We start from the raw sequence: 21,825 nt of genomic DNA, 5'->3' as shown, positions 1-21,825 counted from the left end.
TAACATCTGCACAGTCTAGCATAAGTATTTTTCACTGTATGATGCCTTCACGGTATAGCAATTTTAATGGCCAGCAGTATAATGGAGAATAGCGGTTCTTAATAAATAAATTTCGTTGCTTATGCATACTACACTTTTTAGAAATACTATTCTCTTCGCTTTTACAAATACAACCTGGAAATTTATATTGAAATTACACTCTGCACTTTCTGAAATACTAATTTCCATACTTGTAGTTTTCTCTGGCTTTTAATCTTCCGTTGGTCCAAATGAAAATGAAAATTTTAATTTAGGCTATTCGACTATTTTAGGTCTAAACCCTGACCCCTCCCCAGGGAAGGGGAAAAAAAGAAAGTTTGCTTAGCATTGTATTTTACAATTTTATGAAATAATTAAGAAGGGAGACTCAGAAATATTAATAACCTTAAACCATTTTTCGAAGCTACGCAATTTCTCAAACATTATGAAAAACATTCCGTTTGAGTTCTCCTCCCCCCATTTTTTTTTTCTTCAAAATTACAGTGAAATTAAATTTAAAAATGCAGTTATCTTTCAAGGAACTTAAACAATTATCTGATCAATCGTCTAATTTACAGAACTGATTAGTTTAAATACAGTAATCATCAAAGAGGAATGTTAAAATAAAAATTTATACTGGCAACAGATATTTCAACGGCGTTATCGATCTCTGCAAATCTCGAAATCAGCAAAACAATACACATTAAAACATCGCGTAGTGAGAAGATTAACAATTTTGGGAACCGGGAATATAGAAACACAAAATAGCTACAACATTACAGTCATTAACAATGTGGAAGTCTAAACCTCCATTCCAGCCGATAATGAATTATTTATAATAGTGGAAATAGCTGGTGCGGACAACACAAAAATTCTTATTACCATATAATAAAACTGCAAGATCACTTCCGTTTATAATGTCATCGATCGTTTTTACTTAACCTTATATAATGAAAGGTTAATGTTCGAGGTTCTACGCAAATATACAAGCAAATGAATACTGACAAGCTGCCTTGCATACCCTTTGGACCTCAAGAAACACAAAACGACGGGCGGTAGGACAGCTCCATCTTTTAATAGTTCTCCAACCTCGCAACGTACCCCGAGCATTCCCACATGCAAAAAACAACGATCTCTGCCTCGAAATATGTATCGTGGCAGATAACTCTAAGTGCTCCCGTATCGTCATCTCCGTCACCCGTCGCTCCATCTTGAAGCAGCGTGACGAGTTTTGTCGCGTTGTCAAAAAAGACAGACCGGGTCAGCGGGACTCCTCGATAAATCACTGCGACGTTATTTCCAATTACCGACTCCTAGACAGGAGTCAAGTATCGCGAAGACGCCTCGTTTTGCAAATCTCCTGACAGTGCCCCATCCATCATACGGGACGATAAGACCCAGGCACACCCCCTCCGCCTCCCCTTCTTCCCGTCTTCCTTCTAAAACGAGGCAGAAAAAGATATGATTAATAAACTTAGATTAGACGCTATTCTACCACGAAGAAAAAAAAGCACTAATCCGAATCACTGCTGAAGAGGCATTTTGCCCGCACATTAACACCGATAAGTGGAGGTTGCAAATATAACGACGCAATCGCGTTAAAATGCCAACCAAGAAAAGGCATTAATAGCTATCTTTGATTGCCTGGGATGCGTCACCATTCGAAAAGATAAGGCGTTATGTCTGAGCTTACACTCTAAGATATTCAACAAGGATATTAGCATAATACTTTGCAGCAATTTGTTTATGCAATAAATTTAGCGAAAAAAGCCACGCAAATCTTGGAATCATTTCTCATATTTATACTTATCTCATGAATACTTAATGAATCTCATATTAGGTCATTCTATTATAATATTTATAGAACTCAATATACGAGGTTTCCTTTTTTTCAAATTATAATGACCAAAAACGCGTATCTTTTTTTAAATCAACATTACCTAACGTCAGAAAATTTTGATCGGCTTTGAGCTACTGCTAAAGAGAACATATATCTAAGCTCGAATTGCTCTGTTTTTGCAATCAAGAATTTGAAAAATTCAATCACATTACTATTCACTAGATGGAGCGGAACTGTACTTTTAAACAACCGAGGGGGGGGGGGTTGAGACTGAAAGCTTTCACATTATAATACATTAGCCCAAACGGGCTTTTTTTTTTAACTTTTTGGGTGTTACCTTTATTTATTAAATATTATGTTTTTTACACTTAAACCATACAATTCAATTCTCAGCAATATCGCCAAATAATTTCTAAATGAGCATATCTTTAGAATTTCCAATACACAGTCTCGCGTGCTTGGAGATAATTTTTTTTTTTTTTTTCGTACAGCGTTGCCATTGCTCGCTTTGAAATCGTTAAATTTGTTAATCGAAAATTCGTTAAAATTTTTCGAAATATAAAACAGATAATAAAACAAATTCCAAATTAGAGCTTCCAGATGTGCATATTCGATGGAGGATAATGCTTTTCAAAATTTGATGGCTATGGGTATCGCTCTTTTTTCACAATGCGAGAAAAATACATACATTTATGCAGATTCTTCTTTATTTAACTTCTTTAAATGTAACACAGGAATATAATATTTGGTGGCAACAGTTTGAAAAGTGAACCGATATTTATAATGAACAAACGCAAAATGCCAAAACGAAATAAATAGCCCTTCTCGGCTAACGCTCTTTGGGGTAATTATTATAATCAATTATTTGATTAGTTAATCAATTATTTGATTTTGTAATAATGAAACAAAAAAAAAAAAAAAACGGATTTAATCCTTAGTTCCCATAACAAACTCGATCTTACAGTACTCCATTTCCTCTTTCAAGACTGCGTAAAAACACATTTACAGAAGAAAAATTTTAAATTTCTCCTTCTTATAACCCCACCTCTCCTTCTATGATTTATCGCTTCTGGAAACAATTCCAAGGAAGTGGAACTGTTATCTAGAGACCCGTTCCATGTCATCCTAGAACTACAAAATTCTGTGAACTGCACCACATTACTGGCCGAATAAAATCCGTGAACAAACTTTTCTAGCACTGACTGCAATAGCAATAGAAAAGTCGATATCTTTCTACTAGTAAAAAGAGACGAAGACTATGCCTACATGCTCGGTCACCATTATTTGCGTTCCTTTGAATACCAAGACCACAGAAGCATGATGTACACTTACTTCCTCGAAAAAATTCCAGAAAGGATTAAGCATGATTTAATTTGCAATAATAAATGAATCTTTGTTGTTGTGTTATCTTTGTTGTTGCGAAGCTACGTTTCTCTAGATTGGCAACAAATCCACTAGTCTGCTGTTTCAAATGTAAGCAAACAATGGCCGCCATCAAGAAAAGGATTAGACTTAGCGGCACTTAAACAACTTTAAAATTGTTGATAATTCTAAAAATATTGCATAGAGATTTACTAAAGGCATAAAAACCTTAACCGGAAGATAAAAACAACATAATTCAATCATTTTTAAAGCAAAAAATGTGCAATTTACAAACATATAAGAGTAAAGAAACTGAGATCACTGAGCCGGGTAACAGAGTGGATATATATATAAATATATTTATAAGAATAAATTGAGTTTAATTAAAAAAATTAAATTTAACTACATATTTAATTAAATATTCTTTGCGCCATTGCTGCAAGGAATGAAATTTAAATTTAAACAAGTAGATTTATTTTCATGGATAGATTTTACACTTGATTTACTTATGCTTCTGAATTTAAATGATATTGTAGATTAGTTCGAGAATTAAATCTTTTACATGTTTGCATATTTTTAAATTATTTTAAATTATTTTGGCTTTTTTCCTTTTTTTTTTTTTTTTAGAATTTAAATTTGCTTTTCTACTTTTTTACTTTTATACGTATTTGTTTAGAATTTAAATTTGTTTAAATATAAATATATTTATATACGTTTGGTGCGGCCGATTGCAACCAAAATACGAGGTGCACATCTACATGTTATAGCAGTCCTATATACAAAATTTCAATGTTCTGAGGCTACTCGTTTTTGAGTTATGCGAGATACGTACGTACGTACATACGTTCGTACAGACGCCACGAAAAATTCTCTTCAGAATTCATTTTAAAGCAGTTTTATAATTTTTTTGGAGGAAAAGAGTCTTTTATTCTGTCCTTGCGTACAGATATCACGCAAAAACATCGTTAAATTGCATTCGATAGCGGTCAAAATGGATATTTTCGTTGAAATATGCTGCCTGAAACTTTTCGCGATTACAATACTTCCTTTTTACTTCGTACAAGGAAGTAAAAACACTTTTGCACTGGCTATGATACTGATTGTAATGGCAAAACGGATTAAATGTAATTACACTATGCATAAATTTATTTACTAATAAGTTCGATTCTTTAAATATGCTTGCAGAATTATAGTATATACAGTTTTTGACAACTTATTCCTAAAACAATCAATAACTGGATGGCACTGCACAGTTTTATTCTTATAATCTGGCACCGCACAAATGTTCCTATCATGCAAGATTATCGAACTTCTGATGCACAGGTTCATTAATTTAAATGACTACATTTCTCAAATTTACAAGAATAAAGTTACAAGCAACATATAAAAAAAGACAAATTGTCCGAGGCTTATTTATATGTATTCTGTGTAACTTCCTTTAAGTATCCGAACAACGTTAAGATGACATTCAAAACTTTAGTTAGGCCAGCATATTCTAGCCAATTGGAAGATCACGCAGTCAGCAGTCATTACACAATTGTGGCAAGAACACATTTTTAACCACAGTTCCAAATAAAAATGTTACATGAAGCAAAATCGCATGATTTAAGAAGCCTGATCTGGAAACTAAGTCATAGTGTTCAACTGCGCGATTCATTTAACGTAGACGGATCAATAGAACGCATGGCAATTGGCCTCAACGTTTTGATGACAAATTTAAGACCGGAAAATCCCCCATCTCTATCTTTTGAAGTATATCAGTTATACACGATCCATATCAGCATGGAGTTTAACTCTGCTGAAATCAAATCAATAAGTTTGATTTTGATACAGTGAAACTAAATAATACTGCTAAAAAGTTTTTAGAACAAATAACTTTAAAAAGCAGTAAAATATTTCCTAAATGTTTGCGGTATTGCAATTTCCAAGCTCTCTATCTAAACTTGCTCGTTTACCTTCCAGAGAAAGCAGACATTCTGGGAGAGGACGTTATTTTGAGAAACTTGACGGCTGAAATTTATCATCCGTTTCAACTCCTTTTCATTTTTTTCTCAATGAACAATAATGTACTTAATAAATTGGATCAACGAAACGAGGGTGGGGAAAGTTGTGCAAAGATACATCTAGTAATGTCCACGGAAATGCCACCCGAGAGCCGGGGAACGTCAACCAATAGACATGCGGAATTTTTAATCTCACCACAGAGTATCGAATGACTGAATTTTCATTATGAGACGGCGATGATCGCTCCTCGTGGAGGAGGTTAGAAGCACATATTTCAGTCTTGTGGCAGCGGTCGGGGAGGTGGGTTCGGAACAGCGCTACCGGAATGCGCAGAGGCAGACAGTGACAAATGAGAGGTCGTCCGGGCGCACACTCATCACGCGCCGTTTTCTGGGAGTTCCGCGGACAAAAGATATTTCTGTCCCAGACACAAATTTCCTATTAACAGAACCAACAAATCTCACGGATCTCGCATGCGAACTCAGACATCGCAACACATGAGAATTAATTTTCGTTCTCGGATGCGCTCGACATGTATATGGCACGAAAACATTCATTCTATAGTCATCCGATGCCAACATAGGAATCTCATCTTCAGAGTATGGGTGAAATATACACATAATGAGTAGAATTTTCATGTAATGCTCCAGAAAGAGAAAGAAATGAGTTAATGTGCTTTTTGGATTGTAAATTCAGTTTAGTTTACTACAATATTAAACATTTACTAAGATAAGATGTGGCAAGCATTTTTTACAGCAGCCAGATATTTTAAACTTAATATCAGGTAATTAGGCTTTGTGCGCAAAGAGATAAAAAACATTATTAGGTAAGTGAAAATATTTTTAAAAAATCAAGTCGCCTTATATCTGAAATACAGGTAGCTTTGCTCTTCGTTCTCGGGCAAATTAAATTAAGCTTCCTGTTAACTTACATGTTCTTAATTTTCCGTTGATTTAGTTACAACTAGCGGAAGTAGCCGATGTCAGCTAAGTTACATTGAGAGTAATGCATCTAACAACAGAGAACGATACCGCTGTAATCCTTCTCTACATTTTTCACTCTGATGCGATATGGAAACTACATAAAAAATTTCGGTAGAAAAATTAATTAATTCTCTCTATCATTTTATTAATATTAGTAATAACGGCATTCAGTTTTTAAAGATTTTCGTTTTTCTAATCAAATGGTCGTAAAAGCTCAAGTTCCATCCAATATTTCCCCTAAATTCAATTTTAGTCGATTAAATGTGGCAAAAAATTCATCAGAAATCAACAACGCGAACAAACAAACAAATGCACAATCAATCCCACAGGCATTCTTCTTTATATATATATATATATATATATAGATTTTGTAAAAATCATAAATTTTTGATTACCAAACTCTACGATTTTAAAGCGAGCAGTAGCAACACTTTCCGAAATAAAGCAATTTTATCTTCAACGCGTGAGACTGTTGCCACTCGGAAAATTAACTGCGAAAATTAATGTTTTCGGAGTTTTTAATTAATATCTCCGCTAATTAAAGTCGTACGAAGATGGGAATAGTTGTAATGGCTTCCCATGAATTTTTGGAATAGAAAATAATGCATTTAATCTTTGGCGATGCTATTTTTATTTCATCGTAAAACTTCGAAATTTTTTATTAACAAACTCTAGGATTTGAAAGCTGTCAGTGGCAACAATTTTCAAAATAAAGCAGATTTTTCATCTCCAGTTCGCAAGACTGTTGCCACTCGGAAAAATGAGGGCGAAAATTATCGTTTTCCCGAGTTTTTAATTAATATATCTGATTTTAGCTTTTTTCTTTTCTTTCTTTTTTTTTTTTTTTTTTTTTTTAAGTGGACGTTGACCTTTTTTTGAACCCAGAAAAGAATTGTAGAAAGTTTTGTGACGATAGCTATAGTAGTGACAGAGTTATTAGAAGACAAACCAATAGACTTTCTTCTTTATATATATATAGATAAGATTTCTGACAAAAATATGAATTTAATTCGTTATTCTAAATTTTAAGTTACGTTTTTCAAATAATTTACGATTAAAGACATAGACAACATTTTTATAAACTTAAGGTGTGTCAGAATTTCAGAAAACTGCAATAAATCAAATCAATTTCGAATTAAAAAAATTCTCCCGTTTTAGAGAAAGTAACGATTATAAACTTTCTAAAAATACATAGAAACAAGCTACAGAAAATAATATGCACTTTAAGTAAATTTTTTTATCAGAATTCAGGAAAATGTATTTTTAATATTTTAACGATGTATTTTAAATAATTCAATTAAATTTCTTAAAATACAATTCCCTTTATTTTTAGAAATAATTATGCGAAAACACGTTTTAAACACAGATTGGAAAAGCAGATTTTAATGCACTTTTAAAATTCAAGGCTGTCCGAAAACCAATTCAAAAAAGAAAAATTAATTTTTTTACTTATTTATTTTTCAAAAGCAGAATGGAAATAGATGTTTTAAATAAAACTGAGCAGAAGTTCGTTCCATAATTCCTGCGAAAAAATCTTTTTAACATCGCAGACTTCGAAGAATGTTACTATAAGAATTAAATACAGGATGGTATTAAAAAACTTACGAGACATACGAACTTCTAGAGGCCTATCCACCCAACCAATTGAAATGAAATTTGCTATACTGTTATTTGACGGAATGCACTCTCATGGTTACGGTTACAATAAGAACATTTTAAAATTTTCGAATGGCAACATTCACTTTTTTTCTGGCGCGAATTGATCAGCGCACTGGATGACAAACGTTGGCGGCGTAAAATATTTCCTAAGACCAGCATTGTAAACAACCAATGATAACACAAGAAAAGATAGGGAAAAAAACTTTAACGGGAATTAGAAGTTTTCAAGGAGTGCAATGTTTCAAAATACAGTTATCTCCCGTAACGTTGCAGTTTCGCGGCCATAGCGATGTGCGGACCTCACTCCGATGGGTTTCTCGTTCTGTGGTTATCTGAAATTTCAGAGTTGCAAATGTTTCATGCCGGATTCGTCATGTATGTGCCGATCGAATGCCAATTATGCTTTTTCAATGCGCTGGTCAATTTGCACAGGAAAAAAGTAGGTGTTGCCTTTCGAAAATTTAGAAATTATTTTCACTGTAACCGTAACCGTGACAGCTCTATTATTTTAAATCATCACACTCGAGCGCATACCTTCAAATAACAATATCTGAAATTTGATTCCGAATGGTTGAGCGGACAGGCCACTATAGGTGTTTCTATAGTAAGGAAGTTTTTTTATATTATGACCACCCTGTACGTATTGTTTCCAGATAAATTCGAGCAGCTAGTTTTAAAAGACAAAAACATTTTATGGTACTGATTTGAACTCCGATCAAGTAAGAGATAACAAACCTTGATGGCCGCCAGTTTGGGTTCCTTTTTCAGCAGTCCGACAAGAGCATGATAATCACCTTGAGCCGCCTTCACGAACCACTCCCGCTTCAGCTTCGGATCAAGCTACAGAAAATAATATATTCGATTTCCTTTCATTTGCCAAAGGAGAACGTCATCAAAATGTGCAATTATTTAGTAATATACAAGTAAAAGAGCTATGGGATAAATATTAAGAAATGCATTTTATTAATTATTACCCTCCAGAATTCATTACTAGCATAGTTACGCACTTTGAAGTGCAAGGGTGCTTGCACGCGAATATCATCACTTTCATTTTGAGCTTAATTTGGCGTATTTCGTTTTATTTTGATGGCGTATAGAGATAGAATTTGCGACTAAGCATAAACAAAGACAGCAAACATAAGGCCGCGCATATGTAAATACTATATTCCTCAATCAAGTATACTGTTTCTGTATTCGCGGTTAATACAATCCAAGACTTACCGCGTATACGCGAAATCAGGGATAATAGCATACACTATTTTTACAAGATTTCATATAATACATATAAAAATGGCTATTACTCTCTAGAAGTCATTGTCAACATTTAATTAAGTATAATGCATATTATATTGCATTACGTGCTATATTACAAAATTAAGTAATGCAGAATATACTATAGCTACTTTCTCTTTCTCTCATCTGTGTGAAAGATAGACATTTTAACCTGACCTCAAAATGGATTGGATTGGATTATTCAATTATGGCAAAGCACACGAGGGCTATCTGCCTAAAGGGAGGGATGCCTTCGTCGAGGACTTTCTAAGGGAAACTGGCTCGTATACACGTTACACATGGGGAAAACCACGAAAACGCCCATGCAGCCGGCCCGTTCGCGGGATTCGAACCTCGGACTGAACTACCAGTGTTCAGCGTCTTTACCGCTCGGCCGCTGGAGGACCCTCAAAATGGAAACGTAAAACGAAGAAATGTATTATACTGTAAAGCAGCGTTTCTTAAACTGTTCTAAAACTGTGTCCCTGCCGGGATTCAAATCATAGATCATCCAATGGTAGGTAGATGTGCTTCTACTTACAGCACCAAAACACGCTCAAGAAAATGTGATAAATTTTTATATTTTTTCCGATTTAAAGGACAACTTAAGGAGCCACGAAACCCAGTCTACCAAATCCGGGATGGTAATGAATCATCACATTTTTATTGGGGTGCAAATGTAAAGATACAATTTTCGGGAGCCAAGACAAGTACCCTTTTCGCCAACTATATCATCGCCAGCATTCGAAAACAGAACTTACACGATTGAATGCGGCTTGCTAACTGTACGCACTACCACTTACACCACGACAGCACGAATATTTCTTTGCCGTCTTTTTTACTTTTATTTTTTGCTATAGTTTTCTCCTTGACTGTTTAAGGCACACGTAAGAAAAAATATAAAAATTGTAATTAGCTATAGCATTATTGTAAGTATATAAATTTAAAATCCCAATTACATCCTAATTTATGTTTTTTTTTTTTTTTTTTTTTTTTTTTTTTTTTATGTTTACACCTGATCTAAGATTTACGACCGGGCTAATTTATTCAAGAGCTGCATACTTCGCTTTGCTAATAGTGCTTTAAAAACTAGACAAGAATTCATGGATTAGATACACAAAGGACAAATAGACTGATATGATGTACAAAGTCCTTTACAGCACAACAGAAAGATATGATATCAGCAATTCAGAATACTTTCGACACTTTTGTTCTCAGAATTAATTTTGGAAAAAGCGAACTAGAAAGCCTACAACATATTTTAACATAAATATTTGCAATAGGGAAGAAATTCAACATGAAAAGCTTTAAAAGATTAAACCCTTTTAAGCAGCAATTTTTGTACTACATGTACAGCAAATGTAAATATTAGTTTGCAAGATGTAATCTAGGGGGTTTATACCTATATTTTCTGAAGGATAAATGCAAATCCTTTACACTACTATTTTGATATTGCAAGGTATTTATTCCTTTAACAGCAATATTAAAAAAAATTAAATATAAAGAAAAATACATAATTTCAAATTTTAATTGCATAGCTAATACACAATATAAAATAAACATCGATTAGATGAGTAAGTTCACTTATTGTAACAGCTTGCTGTTTCAAGCAACTGTCTGCTTTCTTAAACTAGGAATGCCAGTTCTCGACGGCATCGATCTGAAAATAAACGTATATAACTGACGGGAAAGCGTATAATACTTTTATCCACCCAAAAATATACATATATTTTCGGAACCATACAATACTGACCAGGTTAATGTATTGCTTATTGAAACAGAATCACTAGAGTTTTCACTGGTTGATAAAACATTTCGAGATTTTTAAAAAAAAGTTCAAAACAAATACTTACAGCAGAAATCGAGATGTCGTCTTCCATGCCGGCGCTCTGGAAAAGAACAGATTGTATAATCAATATACAAGTAATTCTTTATCGCGCAGTCTGTAACAACAAAAATAACTACTTCTGAATCTGGGATAGATTAACTGATCGGGTTGAATTTTACAAGAGGCATGTATTGTGCGCTCGTTAAAATCAATACCTTGTCAAAATACACAGTTGGTGGATTTTAGATCAGGAAGAACAAAGTTTTGAGTTCTCTGTGCTATGCATTGCTATCTGCAGATGCTTGATCAATACAGGATGGAATGAAATAAGATTAATTAGGCACGAGATTAATATTAATTTCTCATCCATTTTAGGAAATAATCACTAAAATTTAGGAAGCCGATTTAATAAACTCATAACTACTATTTAGAGTTAATTAGCTTGTATCGCTTACACATTCTTAAATGATGAGACCACTGCGCGACTCCACCCCCCCCCCCGCGGATTCCCCTCACCAATAATAATATCGGAAAATATTCGGTCACATACTGACCCTCCTCCAAAAAATAAATAAATAAAATAAGCGGACGATTTGAATTTGTAATCTGCAAAGATTCTGTGCCCGCTGCATCTCTGCATGAAAATGGTTTTAACACATCTTTCTTTAATGTTTGTGACAACATACGAAGCACTTTTTTCTAAATTCATAAAATTTTAATTAAACACACATGTTTATGAGTAAGATGGGATATAAAACTATGAATTTAAATGGGATTTTATAGAACGTTTCATTAATTTTTTTAAATATAGGCAATATTTAGTAAAATTTTAATGACAATTTTCATTTACGTCAGATCTCCTATAATAGATTTAATGAATATACTTGAATAATCATTACACAGTATATAAATAACATACTTACCTGTGTTCTTAGCAAAAGATTTGCTGTACTTATAAAATTTTTTGAAATATTCAAAACTTGGTACAAAAACTCAAAATTAAAACAAAAGAAAAAAAAAAAATGCTCTTTTTTTCAAAATACTGTCAATAAAATCAATAACTAAATACAAAGAGGTCAGATTTTTCTACGGAACACATCTAAAGATGAATAAAACATTTTGGTAAAATTTCATTTCAATATTCTAAATACGTTTTGAGAAATTAACGTAATGGCAATCAAATGTAACGAAAAACACAATTTCTCAGAAAATGCATTTAAAGATTTTAATACAGCACAAAAAATTTTGTAGCCACTTTAGACCTTTAAAACTCGCCATATTTGTATGTTAGGCCCTCTTTTACTTCATTCTTAACTAATTTTCACTTTTTTTTAGCATTTTTCTGGATAACTTTGCTGCTTGTAGAGATTGGCGTTTCGATTTCTAAAGTCGCTGTTTGTCTATTCCCATGTAGCTTTCAAGCATAATGGGATTAATTTCTAGGTAAAAGTCCTAAATATCTTGAATTAAATAATAATACAGCAATATGTGCACCTAAAAGCAATGTTTTCAATTTGACTAAAGTTTCTTTAGATAAAATAGTCCTCAAAAGGTTATTAAAACACTCATTATTGTTTTAAGTCTTCCTGTTCACTTCCACGCCTGTCGAATTAATTTCTACCTTTTCGTTGCCCTGCGTTGGCAACACGCTTTTGAGATTTGTCGTTCGTAGAATTCGGTCGCTAAAAGCGTAGCTGACCTGTAACTGTTGTAATTATTATTTTATGCTTATCTGTACTGCTGAATTATTACTACATGTTTACGTGTGAATGTTATATTATTAAATGTCTTCAGTTTGATTTAAATACACCGAGAGTGACTGAATTTATTAAGTATAATCAAAACCGAAACTGCGTCATCCATGTCGGCGCCATTCTAATACGAGGAACGTAAACACTTCCCATGTAGGCATTTTATCAGCAAAGAATTACACAGTGAAAGATGGAAAGATGTGTTGCTGTTACAGCTTTTATATTGTTTAATAATTAGAAAATAGTTGTTTAAACTTATTGTTTACATTTTTACGACCATTTAAATGCCAACTTCCGGCATCCAAAAATTCACTTCCGGTTTATTTTTTATACTACAAGTTTGCTTCTAGTTATCGTAGAAACAATAATAAAGCATATTTGGAAACCTATAAAATGAATAAATAAAACAATTTTCGAAAATTTTCACCAAAACGACGAATTTAGGGTAGGCACATACCTTAAACGAATAACAGTGTAACTATTTATAGCATTACTTACCAAATGCAGTAGCAAAGCAAGGTTTTGACCATTCGCCTCAATGATAATTATTTAAATTTTTTTTAAATACTGAAAATACGATAGGTATTATTAGTTCATATTATTTATTGACTTATCATAAAATAATTGTCCGAACTTACTTTCTTTAGGTATTATTGAAATAAAAGGGAAGTTGTATTAAACAGGAATTTTCACGCTCTGTTCTAGTAAAGAGTTCACCATAATCATAATTCACTGGGAAAACATACATATGTCTGAACTTGTCAATTGTTGAACACTTTATCTTTCCACCATACCTATTAGTAGTAATTATCATGCGAAAGGAAGAGATTAAGAAATGTGTTGCCCGACGAATCATCATTAAATTTTTGGCTAACGAACAAGGCATTCCATCTCAGGTTTATTCGAGACTTAACAAAAGTAAGTGCTCTCTCTCTTTTCACAGCGTTTATTACTGTATCCCTTTTAGCGCTGGCTGATATGAGATCTTATTTTGGACCAGACAATCATCGGCCGAGAATTTCAACCAAAGAAGATAAACTGACTGTCATTAATGCACTAAATTTCATCGACTGGAGAGTCATCGTAGCAGAAAATAGCTAGTGCCTACCTACTATGTAACATTTAGTTTGCCACCCGGATCGTATAGTGGTTAGTGACACTGAATGCCGCACTGATGGGCCCGGGCTCGATCTTGGAGGAGGCACGGACGTTTGTAAGTACTATATAATGTCTGTGCGATAAGAGGACACTCAAAATACATAGCGAACTTAAAGTCCTCGAGAAGCTGTGGAAGGGGAGTGACAGACCCTCGGGTCGACCCTGAGGTACTGTTCCTCAAAACTAGCGCGAGACTACACCTGCACGACCAATGGTGAAGTTTGGTATCGCCCATTTCTGTCTGCAGCTACCTGTAGGTTTGGTTTAGTGTCTGCAGCTACCTGTAGTTTTACCTGTAGGTTTGGTCAGACGGTACAGTGACTGCGATACCCGGGTTCAAATCCCGGAGAAGGCATGGATGTAAAATTACTTCTCACTTCATAGGAGGTAACGGTGGCCGCCTATTAGGTGCCTCCACAATAAAATGGCCACCATTTCTGGCTTAGGCGTGGTCAATGTGCAAGTGTCCACCATTGAAAAAAAAAAAGGTTTGGTTTAGGTTTGCTTGATTACGGCAAAGAACACACAAGAGCTATCTTCTTAAGGGAAGGAATGCCTTCGTGTAGGACGTTCTCAGGAAAAATAAGTCGTATCCACGGCATACAAAGAGCAAACCACGTTAACGCTCATACAGCCAGCCCAGCCTGGAATAGTATCCAGGTCGAATTACCAGTGTTCAGTGACTTTACCGCTCAGCCGCTGGTGGTCCAGAAATGGCTAAGCAACTTTAAGCATTGGTATTGCAGAAACTCTTGTTAAAGATCACAAGTTACAAATTTTTAGGAGTGAGAACTAAGTCTAATGAGAAAGTATTGAAGCTGTGCAAGAACAATCAACCATGTAGTTATAAAGACTTTTATTCTTCTAGAATTAGAAACTTCCGGGCCGCTGTAAAAAGTTTATTGTGAGTGGCAGACGACTACATAGAAAAATAGTCTAACGTCTTTTCACTGTATTCAATAAATAAAGATTATCTTAGAAATTCCTCTGTATATTTGAACGTGCTTCGTATAACATTGCGTAAGCATATCTGCTTTTGTTACCTGTATGCGATAGCGGCGTCTATGGAGGAAAATCACCGCCTTCGCAATTAATCGCTGAACTTGAAACATTGACAGAAACCAGTCTTACCTAAAACACGCGAAAACAACTTAACTATTCCTTTCAGTAACTGTTTCACACATTGTGACCTACTTCTTAACTGTTTAATGGACGTGAGGTTCTGTCAAAATAAATAAACTGCAATGGAGCTATAATATAATGGGGTAGCCGGGAAACACAGAAGCAATTTTCAGCACAGATGCATTTCCTCCAACTATTTTAAAGTTATACATCTAAACGCTTTTTTCACTGATATATAGATGAATTTCCCAATCATTTCGTATATTTAATGACAAGATAAATTGCTCTTTTTCTTGAAAAATACTATGTATGTCTGAGCATTACGTTCAATCGTATTACCAGCGTTTATATAGCATCACTACATCAGGAAACGTAGATATGCAAGAAAGAAGTGTGACTGAGAAATTATATGCAATAAATAAACAAATAAGTGTAATTTTGTCATCACTTATTTTTTTCTGAAAAAAAAATTATTACCTCTCTGCTTTTTTCTACAAGCGACACATTTGCGCTTGAAAATTATTTTCTCTCACAGTACAATGCAATACTGACGCTTCGAATAAAATGTACAGTATTAAAGTTTTCTCTCACAGATTATTATCTCTCATAGTGGCCGCTATACTATACAATACTGATACTTTGAATAAATTATAAAGCATTAAAATATTCTCTCACAGTCGCCGCTATACCATACGATACTGACACTTTTATGATACGATATTGACAATAAAATATAAATTATTAAAACGAAAATAACATAATTTCTTGTAGCACGAATTTTTATTTTTCAATCTGGTGACCAACTCGTTTTTTCTCTTGCACATAAGCATCCGATACTTTTCGGACGCATAATAATGGTATTGAGAAATAATTGCTACTTCTGCATTTATACACATTTACTTGCCAAGTTAAACATTAATGAATTGTCTAGAAACAGCTGAGAATTCTAAGCATAAACAGCGTAAAAAAGAAAAAATGGCAAGGAGCCAATATTAGCATAAAACAGCCGCAACTATGACATGGCAATTATTTACAAGTTGCATTTAGAGATTCTTCATGATATATTTGGAAAAGATTCAATTACCACTACATTAGCAAACAATTGCTACCGGAATGAAGCTCAAGAAGTAATTTTAAGACTTTAAAGACTTTGAAACATGTATTTTCTTTCCAATTCGTAAATATTTATGCAAATCGACTTCCATGGAACCTGGAACCTGAACCATGGAACCTGAATCCATGGAACCTGGAGTTTCCATGTAACTCCTCTAGGTTTTCGCAAGTCAATAGAAATTCAAAAGAATTTTTAATATTCTATGAACCGCAAAACAGTTCATTAAATAATATATTTTTCAGCATTACTTGTTGCAATTTTTTATGTAAAATAAAATGAAATGGATTAGTTTCTATGAAGGAAGCTATAAAGTACCAAATAATGTCCGCTCAGTGTTGATATTATTCCAACACTTTTTTAGTGATATATTTTTAACGCTTAGCTTTCAAAAGATAGTAGACATTGCACATATATATATATATATATGTGTGTGTGTGTGTGTGTGTGTGTGTGTGATGTATCAGCTTTTGTCCAGAATAAATAGATCGTTGAAGAAATATAGATGTAGTCGTAGCTTAAATCATCAGACGATAAGTTTAAAAAACAGGATCCATTTATTATTATTCAGGAGAAATAGCAGTTACAAAATCAGATATCCGGAGTAAATAAAAAAGATTACTAATAACTTTTTGTATGAAGTTTACTGCGTCGTTACATTTAAGAAAAAGCCCCCGATATTCCTTTGCGAGTCCTTTTACAGTCTCTGGAAAGGCGGAGCTTCCAAGAAATGACGTCAGCCTCGTCAACCAATCTAGTTCGCTTTAAATACTTCCAGAACATTCTAAAACTGTACGTGTAGAAAAGGCGGGAAAAAACAACTTGACTACGGGGCTGTGGATTTAATTCCACGTACTTTCAAATAAGAGAACGTCGCCATTACAAATGAAAAGAACATACAGTTAGAATTTTAAATGTATTCTTGATTATGGAATTTTATTATTAAAAATATATATATAAGATAAAAAAATATGAAAGCAAACCTCTAAATTTAATTCACTATAACCTCTTTTATTTTTAATTTAATTTGGAAACTTCATCGTTCTGTCCTAAAAATAGCGCTGTAAGTCTAAACTGCGTCATTAAAATTAATCATGCTATCTTACGTAATCCTTAATGCAGATGCCTTTTGACCAATCACCTAATTGTAAACCAAAACTTAAAACTCAAACTTTTCACTCCCTCCCTTTTTTCTATGAACTGATGCGTCGTTTTCGCTTAAGCTTTCCTCCTAGCCAGACGCTTTGCGGCTACCTTCTTTGTTCAAGGAATATGTGCTGATGAAACAAAAGTGGAGAGCGCACAAGACGCTCGTCCGTATGTGAACAAAATATTGCGAATCCCGACCTTGTTTTTAATCAATAATAAAATTACCTTGAATCCGGACATGTTTACCAAGTTTCTTCGCTGCTCATCTATTATGCTACCGCCAAGCTCCAAATCATTCATTTTATATCATGACATTATTAGTCGGACAGGAGGTATACTTGCTGCCTAGAACCCCAATGGGAAAAGTATCTGCAAGTTCATCGTTCTTAAAGTTAGATATCATCGAGTATTTGGTGCTTACTTCATTTTTGCAAATTCTTCAGAAAAAGTGCGTGGAACTAACTTCCAATGCAGTGCTTATAAAATTTGTGCTTTCATTACATATATATATATCCACAAAATCGGCAAGTTACTTAACATGAAAAAAATCTGATAAGGACACCACGTGACTTCCTTGTACAGCTTATTAGATCATACACATTTTTTGCTTCATATCTTTTTAACTTATTTTCTCGAATTTCATTAAAGATATATTTCTCATTCAATAAATTCAGTTCTCACTTCGCGGCAAAACAAAAATACAGGAAAACTCAAAACATTTTCATTAAAAACTGTAAAATAATAATAATAAACATAAAACACCAAATACAGCTACAAACAGTTGATTTTTAGTTCAAAGGGATTTGAATCCCGAAGGACTATTAGTTTCGTTTTGGCATTTTGCGTCGGACTCATAAATGTCGGTTCACTTTTCAAACTGTTGCCACAAAATGTTAGAGTCCTGCATTATATTTGAAGAAATTAAATAATGAAAAATCTGCATAAATGTATGTATATTTCTCGTATTGTGATAAAACAACGGTACATAGAGTCATCGAATTTTGAATAACGTAATCCTCCAACGAATATGAGCATGTGGAAGAACAAATTTGAAATTTGTTTTATGATCGATTTCCTATTTTTTAAAACTTTGACGAATTTTTGATTAGCAAACTCAAGGATTTCAAAGCGAGCAATGGCAACGTTGTGCAGAAAAAACATTTTTTATCTCCAGCGCGTGAGTCTCTGTATCGGAAATTCTAAAGATATGCTCGTTTTAAAACTATTTTGCGATATTGCTGTTGCACTGGATCTTATGGTTTAAGTGCGAGGAACATGATATTTAATAAAGAAAGGTAACGCACAAAATGTTAAAAAACGCCCCTTTGGACGTAATTTTAAATCTGAAACATTTCAGACTTTTTTTTTTTTTTTTTTTTTTTTTTTCAATTATAATTAGTTTTCAAGCAAAAATAAGCAATTTGGCCAGGAGGAAGGAAGACAAGTTTTTCGGTTCTCAAAACTGAACAACATAAAATTAATGCAAATTAATCATTTATAGCATTAGCTTGTGCTCCAGGTGTCATGCGTTATATAGTGACAAGGTGTGACTGCATATTTTTTACACAAACTTTCGAAGTCTAGCTCTATTGATATTATATGTGATCGCATTTAATTTGTTTCTATATTTTGTTTTTGCTGCCACATACGTTCAGAAAGCCTTTTAAAAATTTTTATATCTATGTGAGAGACGTTTTTCGGTCTTCTGCATGAATCTGAAACTAAAAATTTAGGAGCTGCTCTTGCTTGAATTTAGATTCTAACGTCGAATCTGTTTTGATATGTTGATAAATTGTTCCCTTTTCTTCTGATTTATTTTAGTACTCGAACGAATTTTTTATGCAGTCGTACTGAGTTTTTTCTTCCGTAAATTCTTTTATAGTTTTCTGCAACTAAAAAAGGCACTCCATTGTACAGTTTTTTTAAATGATGTTTAAATTTCGTTAATTTGCCATTACAGTACCCCCGAGGGGGTAGGAGGGTCTTAAAACCCTCTCCCCTACCGCCAAACCTCTCGAAAGGGCTTTCGGCTCGTGCTCCCCATGCCACAAAGAAACTATACACTATTTACAAACATCCATGCTTTCTGCGGGATTCGAAGCCGGGCCTTCGGTGCGCAGTAGGCTCCCCTAACGAAATCACCTCATATGCGGTCAGGTCGTAAATTTAGAACCCCTTTTTTCACGGGGGGGTTGAAAAGGAGGGGATAATCTTGCTCGTGGTCTTGAGAAAATGTGGGGGTCGTTTAAACATCTAACTTCTCTACATTCAGTTTTTATACAGAGGAAAATACAAATTGAATTCTTCGAATGAATGCAATTTTGTACAATGAAAATGTATTATTGAACTATAAAGTGTAAGGCAAATAACATCTTTTTTAAAAGTAGGAGTACAGATGTTTGTTACACCAATGAATTTGTAGTAAATATTGAATTTTTCATTTTGAATGCTATGTTCCACGTATGCGAAGTAGCTGAGTATGTGAGAAAACCCAAATGGCCTTCAACCTTTTCACGTCTAAAGGACTTTTTTTCAAATACATTGTGGTTGCTGCTTTTTGGTTAATTTTCTAATGACATATACACATTAAATTGTTTTTAATTTGAGACTTGTGAATAAAATAACACAAACTAGACTGCAGAAAATTCTTCAGAATAAAATAACACGAACTGAAAAATAGTTAGTTAATACTGAAAAAGTTAATACTGAATTAATATTGAAGTTAATACTGAAAAATACATTTATCCTATTATCCAATTTTATCCTACAACAAATCTTTTAAAAAGTGTTGAATTAGCAGTGAGCTGGGTGGAAAGATTTTAGCAACAGTGATGACGAATTTCTGGGATTCTAAGAAAAGCTAATTTTTTAATGCAACAGTTCCGCTTTCGTCGTATAAAGTGTTATCATTAACATTGGTACTTAATCCTTTTCTGTCCAAGTATTTTTCGCAAGTTTTAACCTTATAAACCACTGTGCGTCTTACAGGCTAGGAAATTGAGGTATAGTATAAATCGTCTTTCATTTCCTATCAGTGCCGACGATTTCGATGAAAAAGGGTACTAAAAACGAACTTCTTAACGAAGAAAAGCCGTTTTATGTACATCATGTCTAAAAATACCGTCAAATTAAAGAATCTTGACTTTAATGCTTTTGTATGCATTTCTTGAATTGATTAATAAATGTAAATTTGTAATTTAAAAAAATGTATAATATTTTATTTAGTTACATGCTAGTTATCTGTGTTATTGCTATAGACCACTCCCTTCCCAGAAAAAAGCGTTTTGCTCCTCGATCACAAAATTTTCTCGATTTTCCATTACTTAACTAGTGGAATTTCCTAGTTCTCCCCCCAAATAAAATTACAGCTCTGCGACAACAACTGAGTGAAGTATTTACAGCTCTCTATACATAAATTGAATGTTTATTTAAAAATAAAATATTTCCTGATTTTTATACCCCTTTTCTAGTTTATATGAAATTTCAAAATTTAAAGTTATCAGTTAATGAAATACTTGCAAGTAATATAATGGTTCTGCGAAATATATTCTTGATTCCAAACCCTTACTGCTAGGCATCAGCCCATCGCTTTTAGAATACATTATTAGTCCAAAAGGGCAATTTGCCCAGAAGGATTATTGATTTCATTTTGGCATTTTGCGTTGAAAATATAAACGGCGAATCACTTTTCAAATTGTTGCCACCAAATATTATCGCCCTGTATTATATTTAAAGAAATTAAATAATGAAGAGTCTGCATGAATGTATGTATGTTTCTCGCTTATGATAAAACGACGGTACCTAGAACCATCAAAATTTGAATAACGTAATCCTCCATAGAATATCGGCGTGTGGAAGCCCTAATTTGAATTTAAAATTTGTTTTATTATCGATTTCATATTTTATAACACTTCAACGAATTTTTGATTAACAAACTCAGCGATTTCAAAACGAGCAATGGCAACACTGTACGAAAAAAAAAAAAACATTTTTATCTCCAGCGAGCGATATATATTCCTGATATACTGATACTGAATGAGACCTAAAAGCACTTTTCTTTTAAAATAGATCTTCCCTTATGATCTCTCATGGAGGTAGGAAAGGTAGAAGGGGCCATTCCGCGCTGGAAGTGAAGCACTGCTTTGAAGCTTGGGTCACCAGACGGGGTGTTCTTTGTTTACATTCAGAAGCTCGCTTGACAAAATTCTCATAGTATTTCGACACACGACAGTTCCATAGAAATCGAAAAAGGGACACTCTCGCATGAAAGAAACATTCATAGTTTGATGAATAATAGCAATTTGTATAGTTTACTGACATTTACGCGAAAATCACATCTTGGTTATTTTTCGATAACTATAACAACAGCGATTTTGATTATGAATTTGTTTTATAAAATTCTAAGCTGTTGCACTACAAAAATATCGATTTTAAGAAAATTGCTAAAAGAGATCTGCCAAAATTTATTTTCTAGAAGATTTGAAAAGTTTGAAACTTGATGGCTAAATCTAAATATAAAATTATGTATGTTAAAATATTTGTAATTAGGCACATAGGTCAGATTAAGT

General features: G+C 33.6%; 1 protein-coding gene across 1 annotated transcript in view; it reads right to left on the bottom strand.

Moving 5' to 3' along the window:
- LOC118195908 (uncharacterized) overlaps window positions 1-21,825 on the bottom strand; it is a 172,341-nt gene that overhangs the window by 119,834 nt on the left and 30,682 nt on the right. The window contains exons 5-6 of the mRNA XM_085816613.1: window positions 10,992-11,027; window positions 8,602-8,706 (exon numbers count right to left, since the gene is read on the bottom strand). Of these exons, the coding sequence (XP_085672739.1) occupies window positions 8,602-8,706; window positions 10,992-11,027 (141 nt within the window). The remainder of the gene's footprint in view (window positions 1-8,601; window positions 8,707-10,991; window positions 11,028-21,825) is intronic.

Source organism: Stegodyphus dumicola, chromosome 5 (assembly GCF_044657685.1).
Source record: "Stegodyphus dumicola isolate Sdum_Otavi_A_Nest chromosome 5, ASM4465768v1".
Taxonomy (NCBI): Eukaryota; Metazoa; Arthropoda; class Arachnida; order Araneae; family Eresidae; genus Stegodyphus; species Stegodyphus dumicola.
Note: the sequence above shows the minus strand (reverse complement) of the source record. Positions and strands in the feature narration are given on the sequence as shown.